This window comes from Vollenhovia emeryi, unplaced genomic scaffold, assembly GCF_000949405.1.
Source record: "Vollenhovia emeryi isolate VEMERY1.0 unplaced genomic scaffold, V.emery_V1.0 DF939192.1, whole genome shotgun sequence".
Classification (NCBI taxonomy): Eukaryota; Metazoa; Arthropoda; class Insecta; order Hymenoptera; family Formicidae; genus Vollenhovia; species Vollenhovia emeryi.
The window spans coordinates 173,866-197,548 of NW_011967174.1; the positions used below are offsets into that span (position 1 = coordinate 173,866).

The 23,683-nt window shown below is 31.6% G+C and overlaps 1 protein-coding gene across 8 annotated transcripts in view; it reads right to left on the reverse strand.

The window, feature by feature from the left end:
• Window positions 1–23,683, reverse strand: part of LOC105562244 (potassium channel subfamily T member 2) — a 137,031-nt gene that overhangs the window by 19,370 nt on the left and 93,978 nt on the right. For all 8 annotated transcript variants that reach the window (XM_012012922.1, XM_012012927.1, XM_012012925.1 and 5 more), the window contains 7 exons: window positions 21,446–21,545; window positions 19,714–19,912; window positions 11,676–11,750; window positions 9,821–9,904; window positions 9,645–9,739; window positions 2,669–2,852; window positions 62–226 (listed from right to left, as the gene is read on the reverse strand). In XM_012012922.1, coding sequence (XP_011868312.1) covers window positions 62–226; window positions 2,669–2,852; window positions 9,645–9,739; window positions 9,821–9,904; window positions 11,676–11,750; window positions 19,714–19,912; window positions 21,446–21,545 — 902 coding nt within the window. The remainder of the gene's footprint in view (window positions 1–61; window positions 227–2,668; window positions 2,853–9,644; window positions 9,740–9,820; window positions 9,905–11,675; window positions 11,751–19,713; window positions 19,913–21,445; window positions 21,546–23,683) is intronic.

Consider the following 23,683-nt stretch of genomic DNA (forward strand, 5'->3'; position numbering starts at 1 on the left):
ATCACAAGCCGCCTAGTGCATAATGAAATATTCAAGGCACGTAATTCGTTCGTCGTCTAACCTGCAGCAAGGGATGGGCGTAAAACTCATTTAGAAAGTCCATAATGGTGTCGGCTTGCAGTGTCGTACTGCAAACTACCACGTGCTTCTCGCTTTGCGCTCTGTGCGACGAATACGAGCCGCCCAGCTTCTGTCGCTCCATCCATGTGAAAGCTAACTGTTCAAACTGTAATCAATATAAGATTATGCAATGATTACGCAATCTGCTAATATACCCGTCTGCGTAAATCACAATGAGTTAAAACTGGAAATTGCTTTATTCTATCCGAATTTGTGAGATTAATAGTAGATTAATAATAGACAAACCATTTATGAAAATATTACGTTACTTCAATAAAAATAAAAATATACAATTGATATTTAGAGACGCATATTTATAGAAACTATTTACATTGATAATATTGAAAAAAAGCACGGATAAAATCTTCAATTCTCTTTCCGTTTCCAAACTTTTCGTATTCTAGAATTTATCTGTAAAATATAAAAACATCCCTTATTTTATATTTTTAGATATAAAAATAATAACGTGAGTTAAAGTCTTTATTTTTTTAAAAAAATTCTTCATACTGTATAAAATATAATAAAATAAAGTAGACTTTAGTCTGAACATTTAAATATTAGTGAGCTATTAGTAAAGTCCTTATAAACGCAAAATTTTTCTATACAGATTCACATAAAAACATTTTTGTAAATGCAGTAAAATCTTTTTCTCTAACAAATATAAAAATATAGATTATAATAATTTGAACCTTAGTGCAGTAGTATTTCTTTTTGTCGTCTCTCACATTTTATGCACTTTTACTTGAAAATTTTATATTGCCCTCATCAAATTTCATCACTCGAGAACTAATGAGACAGGATTGCTTCACTCCTGCAAAGATACGGGCTTTCGCGTTGAATATTTTCGTCTACGCTATCTCGACAGTGATGCGACTCCATCGTCCAAAATCGAATTTAATCGAATGCGGAAACGCAAGGGACAGACTCGAAGAGCAGGGGGGGGGGGGGTTGACACATCGTGTTATCCCATACGAATTGGCACGTATTTCGTGTGCGATTGGCAGGCAATCTGACAGACAAATTACAGCGATCGACGAGGCTTTCCGCGTTGAGCGCTGCGCAATCAGTCGACGCCGATAGACAATGAGTAGACACGAGTTGCTCTTGTCGCTTTGTGCAATTAATAATATTATTCTTTGGTCGATCGAATTCTCGTTAAGCGCTAAATCAATTCAACAATTAATCGTTAAATCGAATATTTGAGTATCCGTGAGATTGTTTTACATCTCTTTTCATATATTTCTATAAACTTTTAAAGATTTTAAATATCGTTTCACTTTTATTTATTCTTTTATGTGAAAAGAAGCTTTTGCTAGTAAGATCGTAATATATTAAAGTTGCAAAGAAAGTATCTTCACGATTTCTTATATAACGCACGATATATAACACGATGTGAAGTAATATTCGCGGGTAACATCCCTAACGAGACTTCGTCGTGCGGTAATGTGAGAGGCTCATAACATAAAGTTTCCTTGGTATCTACAATAATCAATTGCAAAAGAAAAGTTGTCATGGTAACGCGCATCCTGGAGAATACAGTTTGTTAGCACGTGCAGTTATTAAATCAATAGCCCTATCTTTTCTTGCGTTTCAATCCCAAAATCTTAAGGGACTAAACAATATGAACAACATTGGTGCTGTCGATATATAAAGTGATTGTGATCTCACTAAAGTTTCAATTAAAAGAAGTGAAAAACAAATTTGTTATCTTTTCTCTTCTAATTATCATACTTTAATAATAAAAATTTTGTGTATACTGGATATTTTGTTTGCAGAATTAATCTTCTTTTTACGATGATGTAAAAGCATGCATGGGATTTAATCTCTGCTCGACGCACATTTCTCGTTCATAAGAAATAAAAGTGTTATGCCCCTAACGACCGGAATAATAAATATTCGTGAAACGACAAGGGTCAACTGCGCGGCAATATAGTCGGTAAGACGAGTCTTGTTTCGGTACATTTACGGCTTCCCTACGGCGTGACTTGAAAATAACGTCTATAAAAGAAGTCCATGAGGCGAACATCACTGTAACGGCCACAACTGACGCACATTAAACGAGATGAATACAAGTTTAGTGCAACGCTACACCTTCACGCGTACTTTTTAAGAACACACATAGCTTCTTTGCAGAACATCATTGTATTGATATAACCAGCAATGGATATTGTTTATGCATTTAGACTTTTTCAAGTCTATACTATACGCACTACGTACGTATATTTTCGCAGCGCCTTTTACGTTTTCAAATCACTCAATAAAATAAGACTTAATTAACATATCATAGACAAACAAATTAAATTAGATTTAATTAATATCCTTTTTGATCTAGTTTATTAATATTAAAAGACGTAAGCCCAGAAGATTGAAGAAATTAAAACTCTGTAAGCTAATTGTAATACATATCTTTTATCAATCTATTCCACTTGAAAATACAAATATATCAAAACATATTAAAATTTATATGTATGTATATATATATGTTTAAAAGTTGTAAAATATCTACGAAATGTGTATTAATTTTTATAAATACGCGATGTACACGTACCTGTGTTGGTAACACTATAAGAGCCACGCAGATCATAATGACCATGTAAAGTTGCGAAGGCCAAATGTCTGGCACGAAATCCCCGTAGCCCACCGTGGAGAATGTTACTACAACGTAGTATGTACTTTGAAATAGATTCAAATGCCTGTGCCCCGCTCTCTGGAAGTGCTGGATCCCGCATACGCTGAAACGGAAAATTCATTGGATCGCCCCTACGATTAATCGTTGATGACCACGAAAACAAATAGTCGGGACAGTTGTAGTCATTTTACATGCGGCCGACGTAAATCTACGTCGTTTATAACTGTATGCTACTAACGTAATTTACAGTTTCTATAGTCGCGTCGCATTGCAGACGATGACGCCTGCATTTAAATTGCAAGCCATTGAGAATCGGGAGTTTATAGCCATTCACTTGAGAGCATGTACGTCTACACATGTCGTCATTTGAGCCCTTAACGATTTCAAGGTAATTGTCTTCTGTTATCGTTGTAATTGCGAAATAATACATTTTAGAAGTTCGAGTATTATTGTCCGGATACAATATGTTTAGAGATTTCTGCAAACTATATTTTTCGATATAACAGATACAATAGACATCTCCTTCAACTTTCTAATATGCGATAATTATTACATATACGTTTTAGTAATAGAATTTTAAATCAAATTAAAAGTGCCATGTTTTAAATATATGTTCCATGTATCTAACAAATTTTTATCACCAAACACTTGAATATGTATTTTGTAAGTAACAATTTGTTCCGTTGTTTATTTTGTACCAACAAAACCTTTATTGGTAAATGTTTGTCCCTTTATCAATTAGCGTATGACTATTCGCAGATTTATAAAAACCAATCGAAATTAACGTAACGAATTTCGGTTGCTTCTTAATGAATTCGATGTCGACTTTCGATTTGAGCAGATTTATATTACTCGCCGAAGAGCAGCTTTCTTTACATCGGCAATCTCTCGGCCGTAACGAGACGAATGCACAATTAGCCTGGCCACTCAAAGTGAGATAAAACGGCACTCTAGATCATTCTTTGATCGTAACGGGATTGATGTAACGGCGCAAGAAAGGAAGAGATTGAACCCGATTGTGAAGAAACCATCGCCTAGTATAAACCGGCCGGCGTTTATAAACGGCCCGATATCCATTATGCATGCGGCCCCATTTCTATATCTATATCGACGTATATATTTGTGCACCTTGTTCATTTTTCCTCCCTTCCTTTATCCACTTGCACCATCGTATCATCGTGCTTCCGTTCGACGTATCGTGACAGTCCGGCGTGCCCCATCGTACGTTAATTAGCAACAAATAGATCGATGCTATTTCATATATTTCACCAGTACACTAAATACCGTATGTAGTATCGTAAATACACAGCCTATTTCATTGCAAACATGTTTTATGCATGATCAAATTGACTTGCAACTTTTGCCACTTGTTAAAAATACAATTTCATAAATATGCAATAAATTTATAGTTACACAATAAATCACCATTATTTCATAATTATCAATCTTTGTCGTTTATCAATATAAACTGAAAAAAATATTATTTTCTGTTTTATTATTATTATGAAATTCTGCAGTGTCCATTAATGTGACGTCTGTAGCTATCTGCTCTCCACTGAACAGTATTCAATTATTGCAATAATAATGTTGGTTTAAATTCGATTTATTTAAAAGTATTAATATATTTTCCACGAAAAACATTTATTTAATATTGTTATTCCCTCATTCTACGGGGGATGTATTTTAATAAGATTAAAAATTTATCTTAGTAATTAAACTCCATAATTATAAATTTATAAAAATTCAATAAACGGATTAATTAATAAATGTGTTATAGAAATTACACAATTTTATAGTCATAATTATTTAAAAGAATTAAGCATGTGTGTTTTCAAAATTCGCGTGACGATTCCCGTGAAAAGCGCCGAAAGCGCGAGAAACGTATGACGGTGAGAGTAAAACCTTCGTTTTATCTTCAACATCTCTACACGTCAATTCGCCGCGTTTTCGCGTACGAACGGATAATAAAGTCAGGCGTTTTCGTTAAAATTTTCATTGTTCCCTATCCAAGCGCCGTGGTTTGTTAGCAACGTTTTCACTAACGAATCTCGTCCGTGTGTACGTGACGGTTTCAATTCAATCGAACATTATTTCATGGAAACAAGCGCCGTAATCGAGACAGATTCTTCACTGTCCATTAAAAGAGAGTCGTTAAAAATTGTGTTTCAAAGCTTTACTTTATTTCAACAGAATAAATTTTTAAATTTCGTTGAGAAAGTAGAAGATTTTAAAGATCTTACAAATGTAATATATATTAATTTAAAAAGTTATATTACAAATGTAATATAACTTTTTAAATTAATACTAAAGTTTTAAATTAATGAAGAACTCGGGGCAACTTTGGATAATTTTTAAGCATCTACACGTCTACACGATTTTAGTTTCTAAAACGATTCTGAGGGAACAGTAATATTACTTATTAAGAAGATGAACACGTTATTTTGATTTCACAGTTACAAATGTTGTAACTCTATGTGCTTGACGTGCATGCAAATTAATGCAATTGATTGCCTGTTCTGTGAAGGAAGCTTATATTCATGTAAACAGATATTCCAGTAATGAACAGTTATCCAGATAATTTCTGTTTATTCGCAATAATCTCTGCTTAATCGTAATAATAATTAATAAGTAATGCGTAAACCTCTCGTGTAAATATGATCTAAATATTTACACCTTCAACATGTTGACTACCTCCTATGATAGTACCATGTCACCAAAGTGTGGTTCATTAGAAATTTAAATTCTCTAATGTTTGCATGAAGATAACTAAAGTTAGATTAATAACATTAAAGTTAGACGTTATATTAGAAAAAGCTACTTAATATAAAGTGTTTCGTTAAATAACAAGTATTACAATAGCAAAAAGTCAAAGCTGCGAAAAGTGTAACTTACATATGATTAGGAATAATGAAATGTATGTACACAAAGATGGGAGTAGAATTTTCACCCGTAAAGATCACTGGCGTGATATTTTCTCTGTATACATAGTCAACGACACGCTAGTCTCGCTGTTAGTTTGTACCAATTTGCTAATAGAATCTATTTCGGAAATGTTACAGGATAATTTAAGACTTAAAAAGTACAGAATTTATAAAAATTAGTCACAAAGTGGCCAGCTACCTATATGTGAGGCTGGTCGGTGATTAAACCTGCAGATACGATAGCACATAGCGAGCAAGTGAAACTATAGCGCTTATCATATATACTACGTCGAAAGTCAAGCTACTCGTTCGCTAACGTAAGCAATAGTTAAACATTTCAAAGATTGCGTGAGTCCCTGCGATTACAGTCACTTTAGTGATAGATATTCAATGATAAACAAATGATATATGTATAATATGTAATAACGTAAATCTTTCTTTCTCTCCTTTTCTCTAAAATTAAGTTAAAAAAATTAATAAACACATTAATAGCTTAACAATGTCAAAAGACGGAAAATTAATACATTAGGTTGCGTTATATTACGAAGAAACGTTTAAATTGATTTTTCTTCACTTCTAATAAGCAGTAATACTTAAATGTTCCTTCCAATAATCATGGCATCACTCGATTCTTTCTCTAGCTATTTCTTTGCATCTTGGCTGCAAGTGCGACGACTTTTTCAATGCACCGCGACGCAGATTCATTGTATCGTCGCGATGTGCTATACTTCGCTCCTTGTCCTTGTCGTAGATAATACAGCCGAGCAAGGGCGAGCTGGCAAGTGCGCCGCTCTAGAATCACACCGTAAATAATAAAGCGTCGCGATCGATGGTGATACCAATCCATCTGCACAAGCCGGGGGGGTGCGATTATTTATTAACGCCTGTCCCACATTGCGATCTGGGTCGATCAGACGTATTTCGTCATTTCCTCACTCGTCCCTAACATTGTAGGACAGCTGCCGGTTGCAATGATTTTCTCGTCTCCATATGTTAAAATCGTTTGAAATCGATTTGCCAAGATAGATCCATGCACTTTGTCCCTTCATTTTTCATAAAACCGCATTAAAAAATATATATACGTATTATATATGCGCAACATGGTTTTTTATATCATCTAACGACCAATTTAAGACGTTCTCGTCTTGTCTCTTAACAATTATACTGTTTTTTAATATACATGCATGATTATTTATTAAGTTCCATAGTCTGTTAACTATCTTTATCTTATGAATTCGGTTCTTTGTAAACCTCTTGACTTCTGTTAATTTTATAATTTTTCTTTTAAATATAATTATTAAAAATTAGTTACTAATATGTGTCATAAATAATTCTACTTTTCTTAAATAATTTTAGGTATCGAAAGAAGAACTACAGTTTATTTTCCAGAATTGCAAGATTGCACAGTGCAAAATAATTCGTGAGCACATCACAAAATAGTATGTCTTAATGTCCTAAGGTAAACTGTGTGAGATAAAACTCTAACGATTATTGCAAACTATACTGGCTGCGTGTGACGAATCGTTATTTTTTTCATAGTTACGACGCAATTCATTATGTATTCAAAAGCGTGTATTTAAACTTTCACAGAAAATTTTTTTCATATCGTAAAAAGCGGCAGCTGCAAATTATCCGCGGTTTGCAACTTTCACGTCAATACGCGATGACGATTGATGTTATAAATTCCACCATCTGCGTATGACAGGCGTTTGTTTTTTTTTCGCACCTGCATAGTCGATATCAATTTTTGGTAACCCGTGGCGAATTTTTCCAGCCAAATCATATTTTTTCACGCTGCAAATTGCTCATCGCGACTTTTTATTCTCGCCATAGAACGACACATAAAAAAAATATATAATTCTTAAAATTCTTAAATATTAATATAAATCGGTATACGCGTTAATATATTTATTAATTAATTTTAATATTTGCCATAAATATATTAAATTGTAAATCTCTCTGTATGGTTATTAAATTTTCACATTTATGAAATAACATAAGGAGATAATAAAAGATATTATCTGAATTTAATTAAACATATGTCCTAATTTAATTATATTTTCTCGCGAAAAAATGAATTAATAAAATTAATTAACTAATTAACACTTTACAGTACTTATTCCCCCCCTCTGTTTCTTTCTACGTTGCTTTTTGATTTTTGTTTTTGTATTATTTTACTTTGATATTTTTTATTTTAGATTATGTCACTTTACTAAATAAAAACACACTCAAATTAAATAAGTGTTTGTAATCTAGAGAAAATAGCAAAGATCATATATGCATACTATTCATTTATTTCCGCAATCTAAGCCTTCACTGCGCCGTCGTCGTTTACAGATACAACTTTATTAGAAGATTAAACAAGATGAACCGCAGTCATCCACGACTTGGATTCGTAAATAGGAACTCGTATTCCGGCTGGGAAACTTTTCTCGTTATTCGGATAATACAATAAGTCCCTCACGCCGACAAATGAAATACGTTCGTTATGTAAACTTAAATAACGCGCGAATGCCATGATAGAAACGTCATTATAGCTGTGTCACGACTCAGTCCATTACGAATATCAATTCACGATTGTTTACATGTAAGATGTCGTTGTAAACTCTTTGCCTTAAATCAATCTTGAGGAAACGACATAATATTTTGTATTATTTTAACATACTGCCAAAAGTTTTTGTTTCGTTTGTTTCTCTTAATTTGAACACACGTTAATTTAATTTCGACAAATTAAAACAAAGTAGAAACAATTAGTAATGAGTCAAATATAAAAATCAAATCTACAGGATAATCTTATATCAAAGTGCAAATGGTTTTTAAAATAGTTGTTTGTTGATAAAACAATTTTTATTATATTAATAATATTTTCTAAATCGTAATATTATTAATTAGTGCGTGGAGATAAAGATTTAACATTTATATTTCCCTAGCGACGAGAATTGTCTCATACGTTTTAATTATTTCGTTGAAACTTGTAAAAGAAAGATTTGCTGCTGATTCAGATTCGCGTGATGATAAGTGGAACAAATAAAACATATTGAAATAAATAGGAAATTGTCGCACGCGACAATTCACCATAAATCATTTGATCTACAGTGAAGCAGATAATGTTGATCGTCACGTGGTTTATTTTTGTTCATTTATATACATATATAGGTACATATATGTATGTATGTATATACATATACACGCGAAAGTGATATTTACATGAACATATGCCTATATAATAATGCCATTTTTTTTTAATCTACCGATAATTAAAATATTATAATACTCGTGGTTATTGTCCAATAATTAACCCAACAGTTGACATTTATCCAACAATTTTCAGCTTGATATGATGATTGCAATTATCATTGTTTCTTATATTGTATATATTTCTACATTTTATGTATACACAATGTTAAACAATGTTTAAAAATATGTATTTTTGCTATGTATTATATATACAATCTCAAAATTCATAATTTATTTTAGAAAATTTCATGGCACTTTTTTTACTCACAATAACGACTGACGAGAAATTCAAGAATATTAAAGCAGTCTTAGTTCTTCCTAAAATAGGAATACCCTTTCCGGAAACTTAGGCCATTCTGCTAGAAATGTATCTTTGATGAACGAGTAAGTAGGACAAAGCGAGCAATACGAACTTACTTCGCAAGTCTATTCACGAACAATTATCTCTGTTAATTATAATATACGTAGTTTCGAAACATTCACGATGTCCAAAATATGCCAAGTTGAAGTAATTAAGAAAAATGTATTATTACAAAAATATATTAAAACGAAAAAGTTTAGTTTCCAGTTGAAAATTATATTATTTATATTTTATTATGTGTATTACATTAAAGAAGTAAAATATTATAATATTTTAAATCTTTTTTTAGCGAGAGAGTACGAACGTGGGATAAATATTATAAATATATTATAAATAAGAATAAATATCGGTTTAAAAAGTTTTCGAAAGCACTCACCTAGTAAAGACAAGGCACAGTAACGTAGCACTAAGGATCATCAGTTGTTGACTTAATGCCGATTGGGATTTCTGCATTGCCCGGTGCAGGTCGTTCTGAAAATGTAATTAACGTTGACCACGAATCAAATTTAAGCTTAACATAAGTTACGGAGCTAGTTTGGATGAGGTACTTACGAACATATTTTCCAAGGAGTGCTTTGCCAACCAACAATTTAGGAACACCGGAATGAACAGATTTCTCATGGGTGGGTATAATAACTGCAAACGTAGAAATATCTTCAATTATATCATCTGTCACCTGACATTTATATGTATAGTAGAATACTTTTTCGTCATAAATTATAATTAACACCCTGCATTTTCAATGGTTTATAAATTTATTACGCATTTAATTAGTTTCAGGGAATTCAGCCATGTTCTAGTTTCTCAAGAAAATGGCTTTTAATTTAGTCGGTTTAATTAAGGCATAATATGCTTTTGAGTTAATAAATTATTTATTAAAAAAATAAGTTTAATTATTATGTATATTTAATAAATTAGGATATTAAAATTATATTTGTCGATCGTGCGTGTGCTTAGATTCTTCTTCTAACAATTGTGAAATCTCGTCTCTTTGTACACTTTTTGGGAAACGTTTGTTGTTTGAGTTTCTTAGGTCATAATAATTGACTCTCGTTAGTTAGACAAGCATTTGTGCTGCGATTTGCAAGGTGTATGTGACCATAAATACTACGTCTGTTATTTGGCAGTTGCATATTTATAATGTAAATATCAACTGGCTGTTTGGTTTGAACATGAATTTGCTCATTGTGCTTGCTTTGTAGCATCAAAGACCTACATCATACTAGACGACAGAGCACACGTTTGAATATTAAACTTTAGCATGCGCACTGGTTTTAATGAAAATCTACTATAACTTTAAAATGTTGTATCTCTCATTACATATATCGTTAATACAAGTTTGAATATACATCGTTGAAACATTTTTCTCATCACATTTTCTCTTTATATTTATATCGCAGGTAATTCAATTCCTTTATTTCATACTTTATACCTTCTGTTTATAATTTAAAATTCACAAAAAGACATAAAATTAAAGATAAAAATTTAAGAAATTATGAGATGAGCTTATTAACTTTTGCGAAAATAGGTTTTTCGAGATATTTTATTATTTTTCTATAAATACATGTCAAACAAAGAAACACAATCGATCAACGTTGTTATCTTTTTAATAACATAAATTAAATAAACAATAATAATGTAATGTAAAGTTAATTAATATTTGTTCTTCGATTGCTATTTTAGAATGTTTAGAATTACTTCAGTTCTTTTTATAACTGCGTTTTTCACATTTCTATGGTACGAGATGTTCATAAATAGATGTAAAACTAGGAACTTGCGTATCCAGTTTACACGCTACATAAACGACACCGCATAATCCAAAATTAATGAGGTTAAGTTAATTAAATTCCAAAGCGCAATAACCGTGCACGTAATGTCGTTACGTATTGTCCACTGTGAGATAAAGGTTATTCCCTATGGGACATGTAAAAATCGATACATTATAGTCAGGCGTATGCAACTTGACGCGAACAATGTTCGTATATTTTCACGCTAAGTGCGGTTTATGTTTAACATGTATACTACATTTAAAAACATTTATTGTACTTTCGTGTCAACATCTTAATTTTCACCTATAAAATTGTGTATTATTTAGGATTTTTTAGTATCTCTATCTATCGATAAATAAATCATTTAAAAAACAAGTATATTAGAAACAAATAATTGCAGGCAATCACAGAAACTAGACAATTCGGTTATCACTTTGGATAAATTAGGTATAATTAATTTAATACATGTTTCTTGAATGTACTTTAAAATCAATAATTTTACGAAGTTTGTACAAACGATTAAATAAATTATGCCATAAATACTAAAAGAATGCGCACAGAAATCTATCGTTAACAAAGTACTTTTTTGTAAAAAAAAAGCTAAAAATAGAGAGCTTATAATTCTTTTACGAACTTACCGTGATTGTGAACGGGATCGTGTTGACCAGTTCCAGGATGAAATGGAAGGACAGAAGCTGCTGCCAGACATTTCCCTGTGAACATTACGAAGACAGCTCAACACACCCAGCGACAATTTTATCAAAGTAGGAACTGTGAATAACATTTCAAAAGTAAACATGCGCTTCGCTGTTCTGTATTTTCTAAAACAATTTTGTTAATATTATGAAGACAAATATGCACTAATAAATTTAACAGATTTAGGAAATTAAGAGATCTCTTTGCAACAAATGTTCACCGATATTAAAATTATTTTTTATTTATATTTATTATTATAAATTATCTCGTACAATTAACAAAAAGTTAATTGTACAATATAGTTTATTTAATCGAATCAATAAATATCAAATTTTTTAGAACAATTTTATAATTTTGTAATTAAAAAATGTATAAACAAAGCTACATATTTTATATCCGTATTATTTTATACGTTTAATCATATATTAATCAGTGAAAATAGACAAAACGTTGATTAATTTAATTATGATTATTTTTATTGAAACTTTGTATTCAATACTTTATTTAATCGCCAAAACGATTTCTACGATCGTTTAAATCACGGCGCGCGGAGTATAAGAGCGCAGGAAATTGCAGTCGAGAGGATTAATCGGAAATTATATCTTCTAGATTGCTTCATAAAAAATATCATTTGCCGCATCAGCGCCAGCAGTAATTAACTTTAATCGTGAGACAGAAGGGGTGAATACGTGCGTAATCAGATCAGAAACTTCTTCGTCTCATCGTTGAACTCGCTGGACTTACTCGATGTACATCTCTTGCCGAGAACGTGACGCGCATTTTTGCTCAAACCACGACCTTTCATCGTATTATATGCGTCTCTTTGATGTTAACAACTGACTTTTTATCCCGATAAAAGTTTCGCATTCATAGGAAATAGGTCCTCATTTAGGACAGGAAACCTAATTTATATAAAGATACTTACAACATTATCTTCTTACAGGAAAAAAAAGAAATAAATTAAATCAGTTACCTTATTAAACTAGCATGTTATTCTTCTCAAGTCTCTTTAAAATTTGCAATCTATTATAATGTCGTCCACGCAGTTGTATCGCACATTAATATAATACATTAATTCAATGTATTATTATATTATATTTTCGCATTCTGCTATGTGTAAAATGTAACATAGTTTGAAAAGTCTATCGTAGATCACAACTTAAGAAATTCAACCAGCACAAATAATTTTTTAACAGTATTCATTTATGCGAACGTCCTAAATAATGCCACGTCTTGAAATACTTCCTAATTACCATCTCGTTTTATCACGGAATATTCAACAGCAATCAACAGTGTATATACTATAATGCAACTTCACGATGTAGGCAGAATATACGTTAAGTTCTGCCTTCAGCGTCTTAAATAGCGATACTGGTTATACATATAATAAATGTATGAATTTTATGACAATGTTACTTAGAAATTTTCTTTCTATTTTATTAGATCAGTGCTTTTATTTATCACGTTCAAATTAAATTATTAACTTAGCTAACATTTAGAATTGTCATCGTCAAATTCATTTCAATAAGAAATAAGCCTGCAATAAATTTTATTTTATTGATATTTTTCCCCATTTCTTCGAGTTATTGAATTTCAGAGGAAGAAGAGATGGTACGTCTGAATAATATAATATTTATACATATATTATACTATTGAGTATAAAAGAATTTGAAATTTAATTTATAATAGTTACTATTATAACTGTATTACAGTTTAATGATGAATGGCCTACCGTTTTTAGTAAATTTTCATTAATTTTTGGTAATTTTTCATACTTTAAATTTTTTAACATGTTAGATTACTTTATACATTGCTACGCAAAGTACTTATATATTTTTCTCGATGCACCTTAATCAAATGGTCAGCTTTTCGTATTATGTCTCAATATAAAATTTTTTAACATTTGAATTACTGCAGGCGGAATGGCAAATTCGTAAACGCCCGGGAGCGACGCAGCCCGTAGATACAATTAGGCCAACACTGAGAAAAGTACCTTAAACGATCATTGATCCTGCTCTTATCCTGTACGACCCTTTTTATTCGATGTGAAAAATTTATAACGAAAAATCCCTGGGCGAGATACATGTCACCTGTATCGGATTATCCAAGTCTAAAGGGCTCTCACGTGCCTTCGTTGCAAATCCTTCACCTTAGCTTTACAGCGAGCTGAAATTCCTTTGGAAAAGCGTGTCTGATGAACCGACATATAGATTCGTGTGTTTGCACCCCAAGCGATTTTGTCGATCTCGTGGAAACGATTACGAGAGGATCTGCCGATGTATTCTGACTAGGGGTTCCTTCGAATTTCCGACCACCGAGTGGATAAACTTTCATTTATATGCGGCTCATGCACATCTGTTTTCCCTTTTATGACGATAAGCTTGACTTGGATTTTCTAACGCGCATTCGATTAACTTTGTCTAATTAATCCTTAAACAACAAACTCAATTAGCACTTTTTTAATTTAATAACACACTTGTCTCTGTATAACAATGAAGAACTAAAAACATATAAATGGCTTTGCAATAGATACCTATTGATAATATCTCTTAACTTTGCTTAGAAATAAAATTATTAGTTTGACACAGTGCAATTTTTCTTCTAAAAGTTGTCAATAAAAAATTCGACACAATTGACATACATTACATTATTTCATACATTGTAATTACATGTTTTATACATGTAATTACATAAGTTTTATAATAAAATTACGAATTTTGTTTATTTATTGACTTTTTAATGCGATAGAATCAACGAAAAATAATTTTCTTAGATCTCGAACAATCTACTTTGTACAAGTTGCGCCCTATTGATTTCAATGTGAATCGACTTCCAGATGTATAATCACCTACATCACAAAGCCACCTCAAGACAAAGGTGCGCGAGTAAAGAACCTCGAGGAAAACATAAATTTTGCACTAGCGGCGTTTGCCAACGCTTTTCTTTTGATGTGACATATTGGCCTTTTACAAGGTTTTCCTATATTTTTACACATAACGCAAAGTGAAGGTAAATCTTTTTATTTGGCAGTTTGCCATATTGATAAATATAAGCTTATTATACATTAAAGTTAAGAAAGTATAAAAGATACTCGAGTAAAATGTTGTATATCTTTTCAATAATTCTAATTAACAAAGAACAATACAAAAATTATTTCCTATTAATCGAAATATACGTTTTAATATCTAATTGATCTTAATACAAAATTTTTATTTTTAGTTATAGATGTACAACTGTAATTAAAAATTATCGATTTTTTTTTCAAAGAAAACTTTAACTGAGAAAATTAATTTTAACTCTAATTATATTAACAGAATTTGGACATACAATTTGACTTCTCTTTGTGTTACTTATTATAATTATTAACCGTAGTATGCTTTTTCACCTCCAATATTGTTATCTAATCCTGTTATTATTCTTTTGTTCTTTTATAACAAGATTCTTATAAATTCTTCGCACTATTTTTCCATGTGGTCTTATTTTCATCAGAAAAATGATCGTCATTCTGGAAAGAAATTGGCCACGCAACAGCCATGCTCATGGGATTCATCTCTTAATGGAGAGAGTCTCTGTGGAGGAATCACCCTTCTTTTTTTCTATATTCATCGAGGCAATAACGCAGCTTAAAGCTCCACAGAGGCTGCATCCAGACGATAACCGGATGAACTTTTTCGAGAACTCCATGACTATTAATATCCGCTTCCGGGATTTACAAACTGGCGGTTACGACGGCAAACGCAATTTAAGGAAGTACGTCAACACAAAAACAGACTGAGGTTCCAAACTCTCTTTCTCTCTGAATACACTTTGCCGTCTTATAAAGATTATCAATAAACGGTACATATACATAGCGAAAATGTTCTTTGAGACACAAATTTAATAATACGATCCTCGAAAAAAATACTTTTAATAGTTTAGCATTTTCTCAAAAATACTTGTAACATTTAGTTTCAATAAAATCTTCACCGCTTTTATAAAACTTAAGAACAGAGTATATTTAGATTTTTATATCTTCCAAGATCTAACATTTTATTTAATTTTTACATCGTAAAATTTTTTTATTATTCACTGCAATTTTTATTATTAATTCTAATTATATTCCACATGATTTTCAAACGGAAAGAAGGTGTACAAGAACTTCAACGACAAACACCTTGTAAACATTTTCTATAAAATTAATGAAATTCAAAAAATAAAAATCGATAATGTTTAATTGTTTATTAAATGCTTTCAAATCACATTTTCTTTTAAGAATCTCTATTTTATCGATATAGTTTCCAGCCTTCTAGTTTCATCTCCTCGTTAGACTTAATACTTTTCAAACCTGCTGCTTTTAGTAAAATGAATCCGGAATAGTTTCGTACAATGCTTAGCTTCAAATGTTTAATTCGCCGCAAAGAGCTGGAATTATCCTGAACGTAGCCATGCAACTAACGACTCTTTCTTTAGATTCCATTTCTGCGACGTTTTCGTTTCCTCCCGAAATCCGATAAGAGGAGTCTCTAGAATTTTGCAAATCCAAAGTGACGGGCGGAAACACCTTCGACAAGAATGAGGAACGATCGAAGGCGCACGTTCGCGTCGATCCGCATAAAAGTGCAATGTTCGATGATCATTAGTTATAAAATTATGTTCATTCCGTTTGGAACGACGAACTTATGCCATGATTATACACGACACTCCGACGAATGCATCGCGCAGATGCATCACATCCACGTGTTACCTCGCTAATTTCGGTATCCGGCAGATTCCGAAGGAGCTTCGACACCGAACCGCACCGCAAGTCGCGACTAAACTCACAAACAGGGGTGCTTGATGCGATTTTGCAAAGCGCCTCTGCCGCTGTCAACTCAAGATGGCTTCCGTAACCGCAACATCAGTAACCGCACGCTGGTGCGACACCGAAGGCTACAATTTAATAGAATATCAATACTACTACCTATTGTTGGTTGTTTTTGTGGTAGAAAAGAGCGATACCTTTCACACACTGACGTTTCTCGCAAGAGTTTCTTTTTAATTATCAAAAACAATGCCAATATTTAGAGACAATTTTATTAAAAGTGTCAAATAATAACAATACTAATATTTAAAGACGTAGACAATTTTGCTAAAATTATCAAATATCTACGCTGTCTTGATATCAAATAAAACATAACAGGATTAATATTCTATTAAGTATCATTTTTACAGCTACTATACAGAGATTTCAACAATCGACGCGTCTGCCGGAGACTTCGACGATCGGAGTATTCTAAAAGACTGACAGTTCGTTAACATATTAAAATCTATTGTTTTAATTATTTCAAACATTTCATAATCCTTATTTTCATTATATATGTTAACGTACATTATTTTATGCAAAACATGAAATAATATTTTTGTATAACCATAATCACATTGATCACATCTAAAAATCTAAATTAGAATTTTAATGAGAATTTCAATTAAATAAATCAATATAATTATAATAGTTTCAGTCTCGTTTTAAAACAATAACATTCCATAAAATGTTATTAGGTTCGAAATCGGCGCGTTTCTTAAGTAGGTGACGTTTCTAAATATGCGCGCGTGTTCGAGCACTAATGGCTGCGTTTGGCAGAAAAAGCTGCTTCGCAACTGTTGTACAAATCTTGAATCTGATTGGCGTATACTCTTAGTTATGGCAGAATCTAAGAACATAGTCCATTCACGAATTTTACAACAGTTGCAAAGTAGATTTTTCTGCTATACGTGGCCATCGACGGTGAATTTGATTATTACGTATCGCAGAATATAAATTCTGCGATACGTAACCATTGATAACGACAGAGTTGAGACGTTCGTGAAGAAAATTGTGTACAAAAAATTATAACGAACGTTGTACTAATTATTTATTCTTATATCTAAAATCGTTCTGAAACAGTATTATTTTGTGTAGTACGTATATTGCTATTGTTATTCTCATGTCTATCTTGAAACAAGATACGCAATGTAAAACAATGAGATACACAATACGAGAAAAATCTAATTTTCATGAGCATATTGAAAAATCACACAGACATTTCTCGTGATGTATTGTGTAATAACTACAGAGAGTATTCTGAGATAAATCTTTTGGATAAAATATCAGCATTATAACTCTAAAGAAATCCGAAACGGGGATCTTTTATTAAAATGCAATTTAAGTTACGTAGCAACCGGAGGATATTACGTTATAAACTTTAGTAACGGCACATTTGATTATAACATGCCCGTACGTTATTGATGTAATATTATCGGCTTATCACCGGAATGCTCGATTAGCGAATAGCGTGATGAACTTGCTACAGACCGTTGCAGATTATATCGCGAATTTTGCACGCGTGAAAATTTATCGCTGCAGTAAGATCAAATGATCCTTTAACAATAATTCTACTTTTTATAAGTCATCTTTTTTCAACCTTAAAGTAATTAATTTACAGAAAATATTCAAAGATTTTTAACCTGGAAGCTAATCCTAGTATTCCTGCATCCTAGGATGCAAAAGCATCAAACATCACATTCAAAGATTTTATTTGCAAAGTAAAAGAATTTCTTTATACTTCACTCAAAATATACATAGTAAGAAGAATATAAAATTTATTAACTAGTAAGAATACTTTTAAACTACATTTTTACTATGAAATATTGTTCTTTTCAAACATTTTTCACATTATTTTCGGTAACTAAAATAAAATAATCAGCTGGAAAAGAACTGCTTATGTTTAATCAGTTTTATTTCACCAGTCGTAATTGTAAAAGTATACTATTATAAATATTTTCAAGTTTAAAAAAAGAAATTTTGAAAAATAAGAACCGATCAAAAAAGTTTAACCAACCAAAAACATCTTGTCGTTCTACTGATTAATTTTCTGTGAACTTTTTAATTCGAAAGTAGTCCCTCTGTATATAATTCAAGGCGAGTTGAGGCAAAAGTTGGTTCCTTTGCCGAACGAATAAATCATGGAAGCAAATAACTTGCATTGCACGTCAATCTCGCAATACGACGTATTCAGCCGATTTAAAGCACTTAATCATTGAACCATAAACCATCCGCTCTGAATGAGTAAGTCACATATTAACGTTCACTCTTCAATTTGCTTATGAAGATGGAAAGTTTCGTTTTATTTTATATGTAGTTTAAATTTATTTTAGAAATTGCAGAACGACGAAGGAGCGTAGCGAATCTGACGAAGCGCATACTTACTCATGCAAAATTATGCAGCAGATACTCGATGAAAGTAGATACATCATAAAATACGACAATATACTTATTAATTAACTAATTATAAAATATGATATTTTTAATACCTTCATATTGCACAAAAATAAACTGTGTAAGAAGAGTTTTATCATATTATAGAAAATTATCTTTTAACTGTTAATTACAAAGATGTCTCTTAAAAATACTGTTTTTTGAGTGTAAAAGAAAAATTATATAAAAGATAAAAGTAAAAAAATTTATTAATAGATTATATTGGCGCAATAGAAACTATTTATTAAACAAAAATATTAATTTTAGAATGTAAAAGCGTATAAATGATTCTTCACTGGTAAAATATAATTTCTTAGTAATCTTTAATTTAATTATTTAAATTAAGAGTAAAATATATGATATAAACTACAGTCATAATGCAAATTTTGTTCCTAAGAAAAATTCGATATTTCGGTGAGGCTTAAAAGAAATTTTTTCGACAAAATTTTGAAGGTGAGAGCTTATTTTAAATCTCAGATATATGTAGTTATTTAAATAAGTAATTTTACATATATTAGAACCTCTCAAAAACGCTTTACGTTTCTAGCATAGTGTAATTATCCTGAGAGAGGAGGAAAAAGAGAAATATGTCAATCGTAAAAAATCATAAAACTCTTCGACGAACAAGCCAATAAAATAACGAGCGTGCCCAGGCAGCAGTCGTAATAAAATAAATATAATATCGTAATAAAAATGAAATTTATTTGCAAGAGGGAAGGATGACGTACCTTGTAACCGAGGTAGGCAAGCAGCAAAGCCTCAGTTAACGACACCATAGCCAAGATGACTTGGACAACCCACAGCTCTAAGGGTCTTCTGACCCACAGGATCGCATCCCAATTGATGGTCGGGTGCTCCTGGAACTCCTCCTCCGTCAAGTTCTGCGACACCAGAAACTCGGTCTTGTTGCCGGCTGTGCAACCGTAACTGGGAAGAGATAGAGAGAGAAGGGTTATAAGTGACGGATGAGTGTGTGGATAGGGAGAGACGGATTGTCGCATGATATTTGGCGTGCACGAATCGGACGAGTTCGATAGGTTTTCGATATCAAGTACGTCGTTTGGGTCGCATTGGGGAATACGCGCAAATATCACCGTCGCATGGAAAGAATAGAAATGACGCAATATCGAATGCCGAAAAAAGTTTATACAGCCGATCAAGAACGTATTTTCTATCGAAACGTTTACGTTGATATATGAAACTTATATATAAGATACTTCTACTGAGAGATCCGCTGTTAGTCACAGTTTCCTGAGAAAATTACAAGTCAACAGCTCTTTAACGGATATTTCATCAGAATCTTAAACAACGGTAGTATTTTGAATATTAAAAACTTTCGATAAATTTTGTTTAAAAAATATCAATAGACAGTAAAACTCCATTGTATAATTAAAACAAAATTTGCAATTTATGCGCTAGAGATCTAACAATAGAGGTAGAACCTTATACAATCTTATTAAAATTAGTAATAAATTATCTAATCCCCCCCATTGGTATTTAAAAAGTTATCTCTACATGTCTATCAAATAATATTATTTTCGAGAAGAGCGATAGTGAGGGTTTTCGTATCTATACAATTTTTAAGTGTTAATTATAAAAGTTAATAATGTCTTATAATTATGTCTTATAATGATTATTTGTTAGAAAATTAAAAAAAATCCTTATTTAAAACTATTCAAGAAATATTGTAAAATTCTCGGAAATATTGCCGTTCTCGTATACCTATGCAAGTAACATCGCGTCGCATCGTACTAGTTGTACTGCCTTATCTGCATCTTATTCTGAGCCATGATAGGAATGTTGCATAATATTGTAATCGTGCATGAATATCGCGTTGCTCACACGTTAGAGCGAGCTTCTTTCTAGGGAGATAAAATTTTTCCAGAAAATCGTTCCGTCGGCGACGAAATGGAATGAAACCAAATGAAGCAATTTCTTTATTTTCAGCATTGCGTCGGTTGCAATTCGTGTTGCTACAGGCATAGGATATTCCAGATTTTCCACATTTCCCTTTATTCTCTAGAATTTTTTATTCTTCCACCAGCATAAACGTATTTCCACTTTTAATAAAAATAACGAAACGTCAGCAGCCTTAACAACAATGTAAAAATTAAAATACTTAATAACTTTTCATCGGTCAAGTAATTTGTTATTTGAAGTTAATGCAAAAGAAAATGGCAACCTGTAAAGTACGTAAATATTCTTTCGTTTATTCGCGTAAGATAAGTGAAGCGATGCCGCAGCGAATATTAACCGCATAACAAATGTTAAAACAACAATAAATGTAGTGTTGATAGATAATAATAATTTTCATGTAGTCTATAAAGTCGGAAATATGTATTATTGTAATATTTGTGCTTATATTTGAAATATTCAAACGCAAACGAAAATTCGATACAAAATTTTCATTTCTAGGTTCTCCTTGAAAAAGAACTTATTCAAACTATTTATGTAGCTTACCATGCTGCAAACGTTGGATCGTTGTCGGTAATAACCCTGAATATATACAGGAAGCATGTTAAGAGCTTGAAGAACAGATTGGCAAGTCGTATCCTTAAGCCTGAAACATAAATTTAATTTCTTTGTTACGACTTTTACAGCTTCACTTAATTTACATCTCAGTTGTAACTCAATTCAATTTGTTTTTCTGTTTTTTTTTATTAAATATATAATATCACATATTAGTTTTTCGTTTTCCATTTTTATAAATGGTAATAAAATAAAATGCAATATACGCTTTGATCTACATATATTAGATTTATACTGTAAATTATAAATGAGTCTAAAGATAATTGAAATGCCCGTTTTATACTTTTTCTATCAATAAATAAATTATTTTAAAAAGTTTTTAACAGTTTTCTTTTTATATAAATATTCTTAAAATGCCAATCTCTCTCTCTCTCTCTCTCTCTCTCTCTCTCTCTCTTCGATATTTTCAGCATAAGTAAAATCTAATACAGAGTATCTCTTATTTAAAATATACATATAAAATTAACACCATAAACTTATTTGCAATTAGTTATAAACCCGAAATGTTCTGAATTTCCTAAAATTTGGTAATTTTAAGTCTCCAAAGTTCTGTGAGATAAAAAAATTAATTCAAAGAAAGTTTCTAATTGGGAATTTTTTTAGTGCGACAGAATTTAATAAATAACAGAAGATCACTTCTCAATGAATAAGTTTTTAAACAGCATATATATCTATAATGAAAATATCTCATGTTTTACTACTTTAAGCCCAAGGAAAATTACGTAATAAATAAAGATTTACTAATACGACTTATTGCTAGATTGAAGATTGGTTTAAGCTTGTGCCAAGTATCGATCGTTCGAGTGGTTTTAACGAAATGCTTTAACCAGTTGCCCGCGACAAACTTCACAAAGAGCAGCAAAGCGTTGACCTGTTGGGTTCACGACGTCCTAATGCATAGGTCAGGTACAAAGGTCAACACCAGCAAAAAGAATTCGTAACGGTACCGTAATATCTATTATCGGTTACCGCCATCACAGCTCCGAAAGAGCAGAATCGTGCTCTTTCAGAATATCCGTGGAAATGATGGCGGCGATATTCTTAAGATTGCCTTTGGAACGGCTTTGCTATTTCCAAAGAGAGCAATAGAGACCGCGTTGCAACAAGCCGGAATACCGTTGACGACAAACCGGCTATTTCCGGCGACAAATTTGTTAGAAATGTAACAAAGATACGACAATGCAGTTAAATTTGTCTCGAAAGTTGTACCGTTACATTTATTGAAGATATTCTAGTTTCTACATCTCGTTATATTTCATTTAAACAATCAAACGTAACATTTTAAAATATTCTGTTTACACAGAAAAAAAGAATATTCTTCTTTTGAAAATATGTTTAGTCTCAACGTCAAAATCTTGGAACGAGATTATATTGCGTTACAGGGAGAAAAACTTACTAAATAAAGCAATTTTATAGCAATTCAATAGAAAAAATATTAGCTTATTATTTAAGAATAATTTTCTTGCATGGAAAGGAAACAATATTGGCTAGAAAATAACATATTTTCAAATCGAAGTTTATAATGATTAAAATGATTTTATTGTCAAAATAATTATACATATATATTCTTAAAGTGACAATTATAGTGTTTAAATAAGACTGTAATATTGTTGGAATGTGAGATTATTAAATGCTTTTAAGAAGATTATAGGTCGTTGCTTACATACAAAAGAATAAACGCGTTAATTTGAGTGTGTAAAGATTGATCTGACACTTATGTTTTTTTACGTGTACAGTCGTCAATCAAGCAATGGACAAATTTGGAAAGTTAGAAACACGTGGTAAAAGCACATAGGTAAAGGCGTGACATATTTTAATCCTAATGCTATGTATCTCGCGTGTCGTCACAATGTAGTGCGGAATGTAACGATGCTATCAAATAGCGTGAGATAGAACTGTAGATACGAGTTTATGACAACAGATCTCTCTCCTACAATGAGACGTGATATGTGTATGTACATGCGATATTAAATGTATCGATGCATCAGCACGATATCATGTATGAATTGCAGCAAACAATTTTACAGCAATTGTGACAATCGTATCTCGACAATGTTTCATTGCGGAAATATAGGACAGAACGGAAGTGTTCCAAATATAAATTTAATTAACACTTTTATGATTGACGATGTAAATTCTAGCAATCGATTTTTATAAAACCTTTCAATC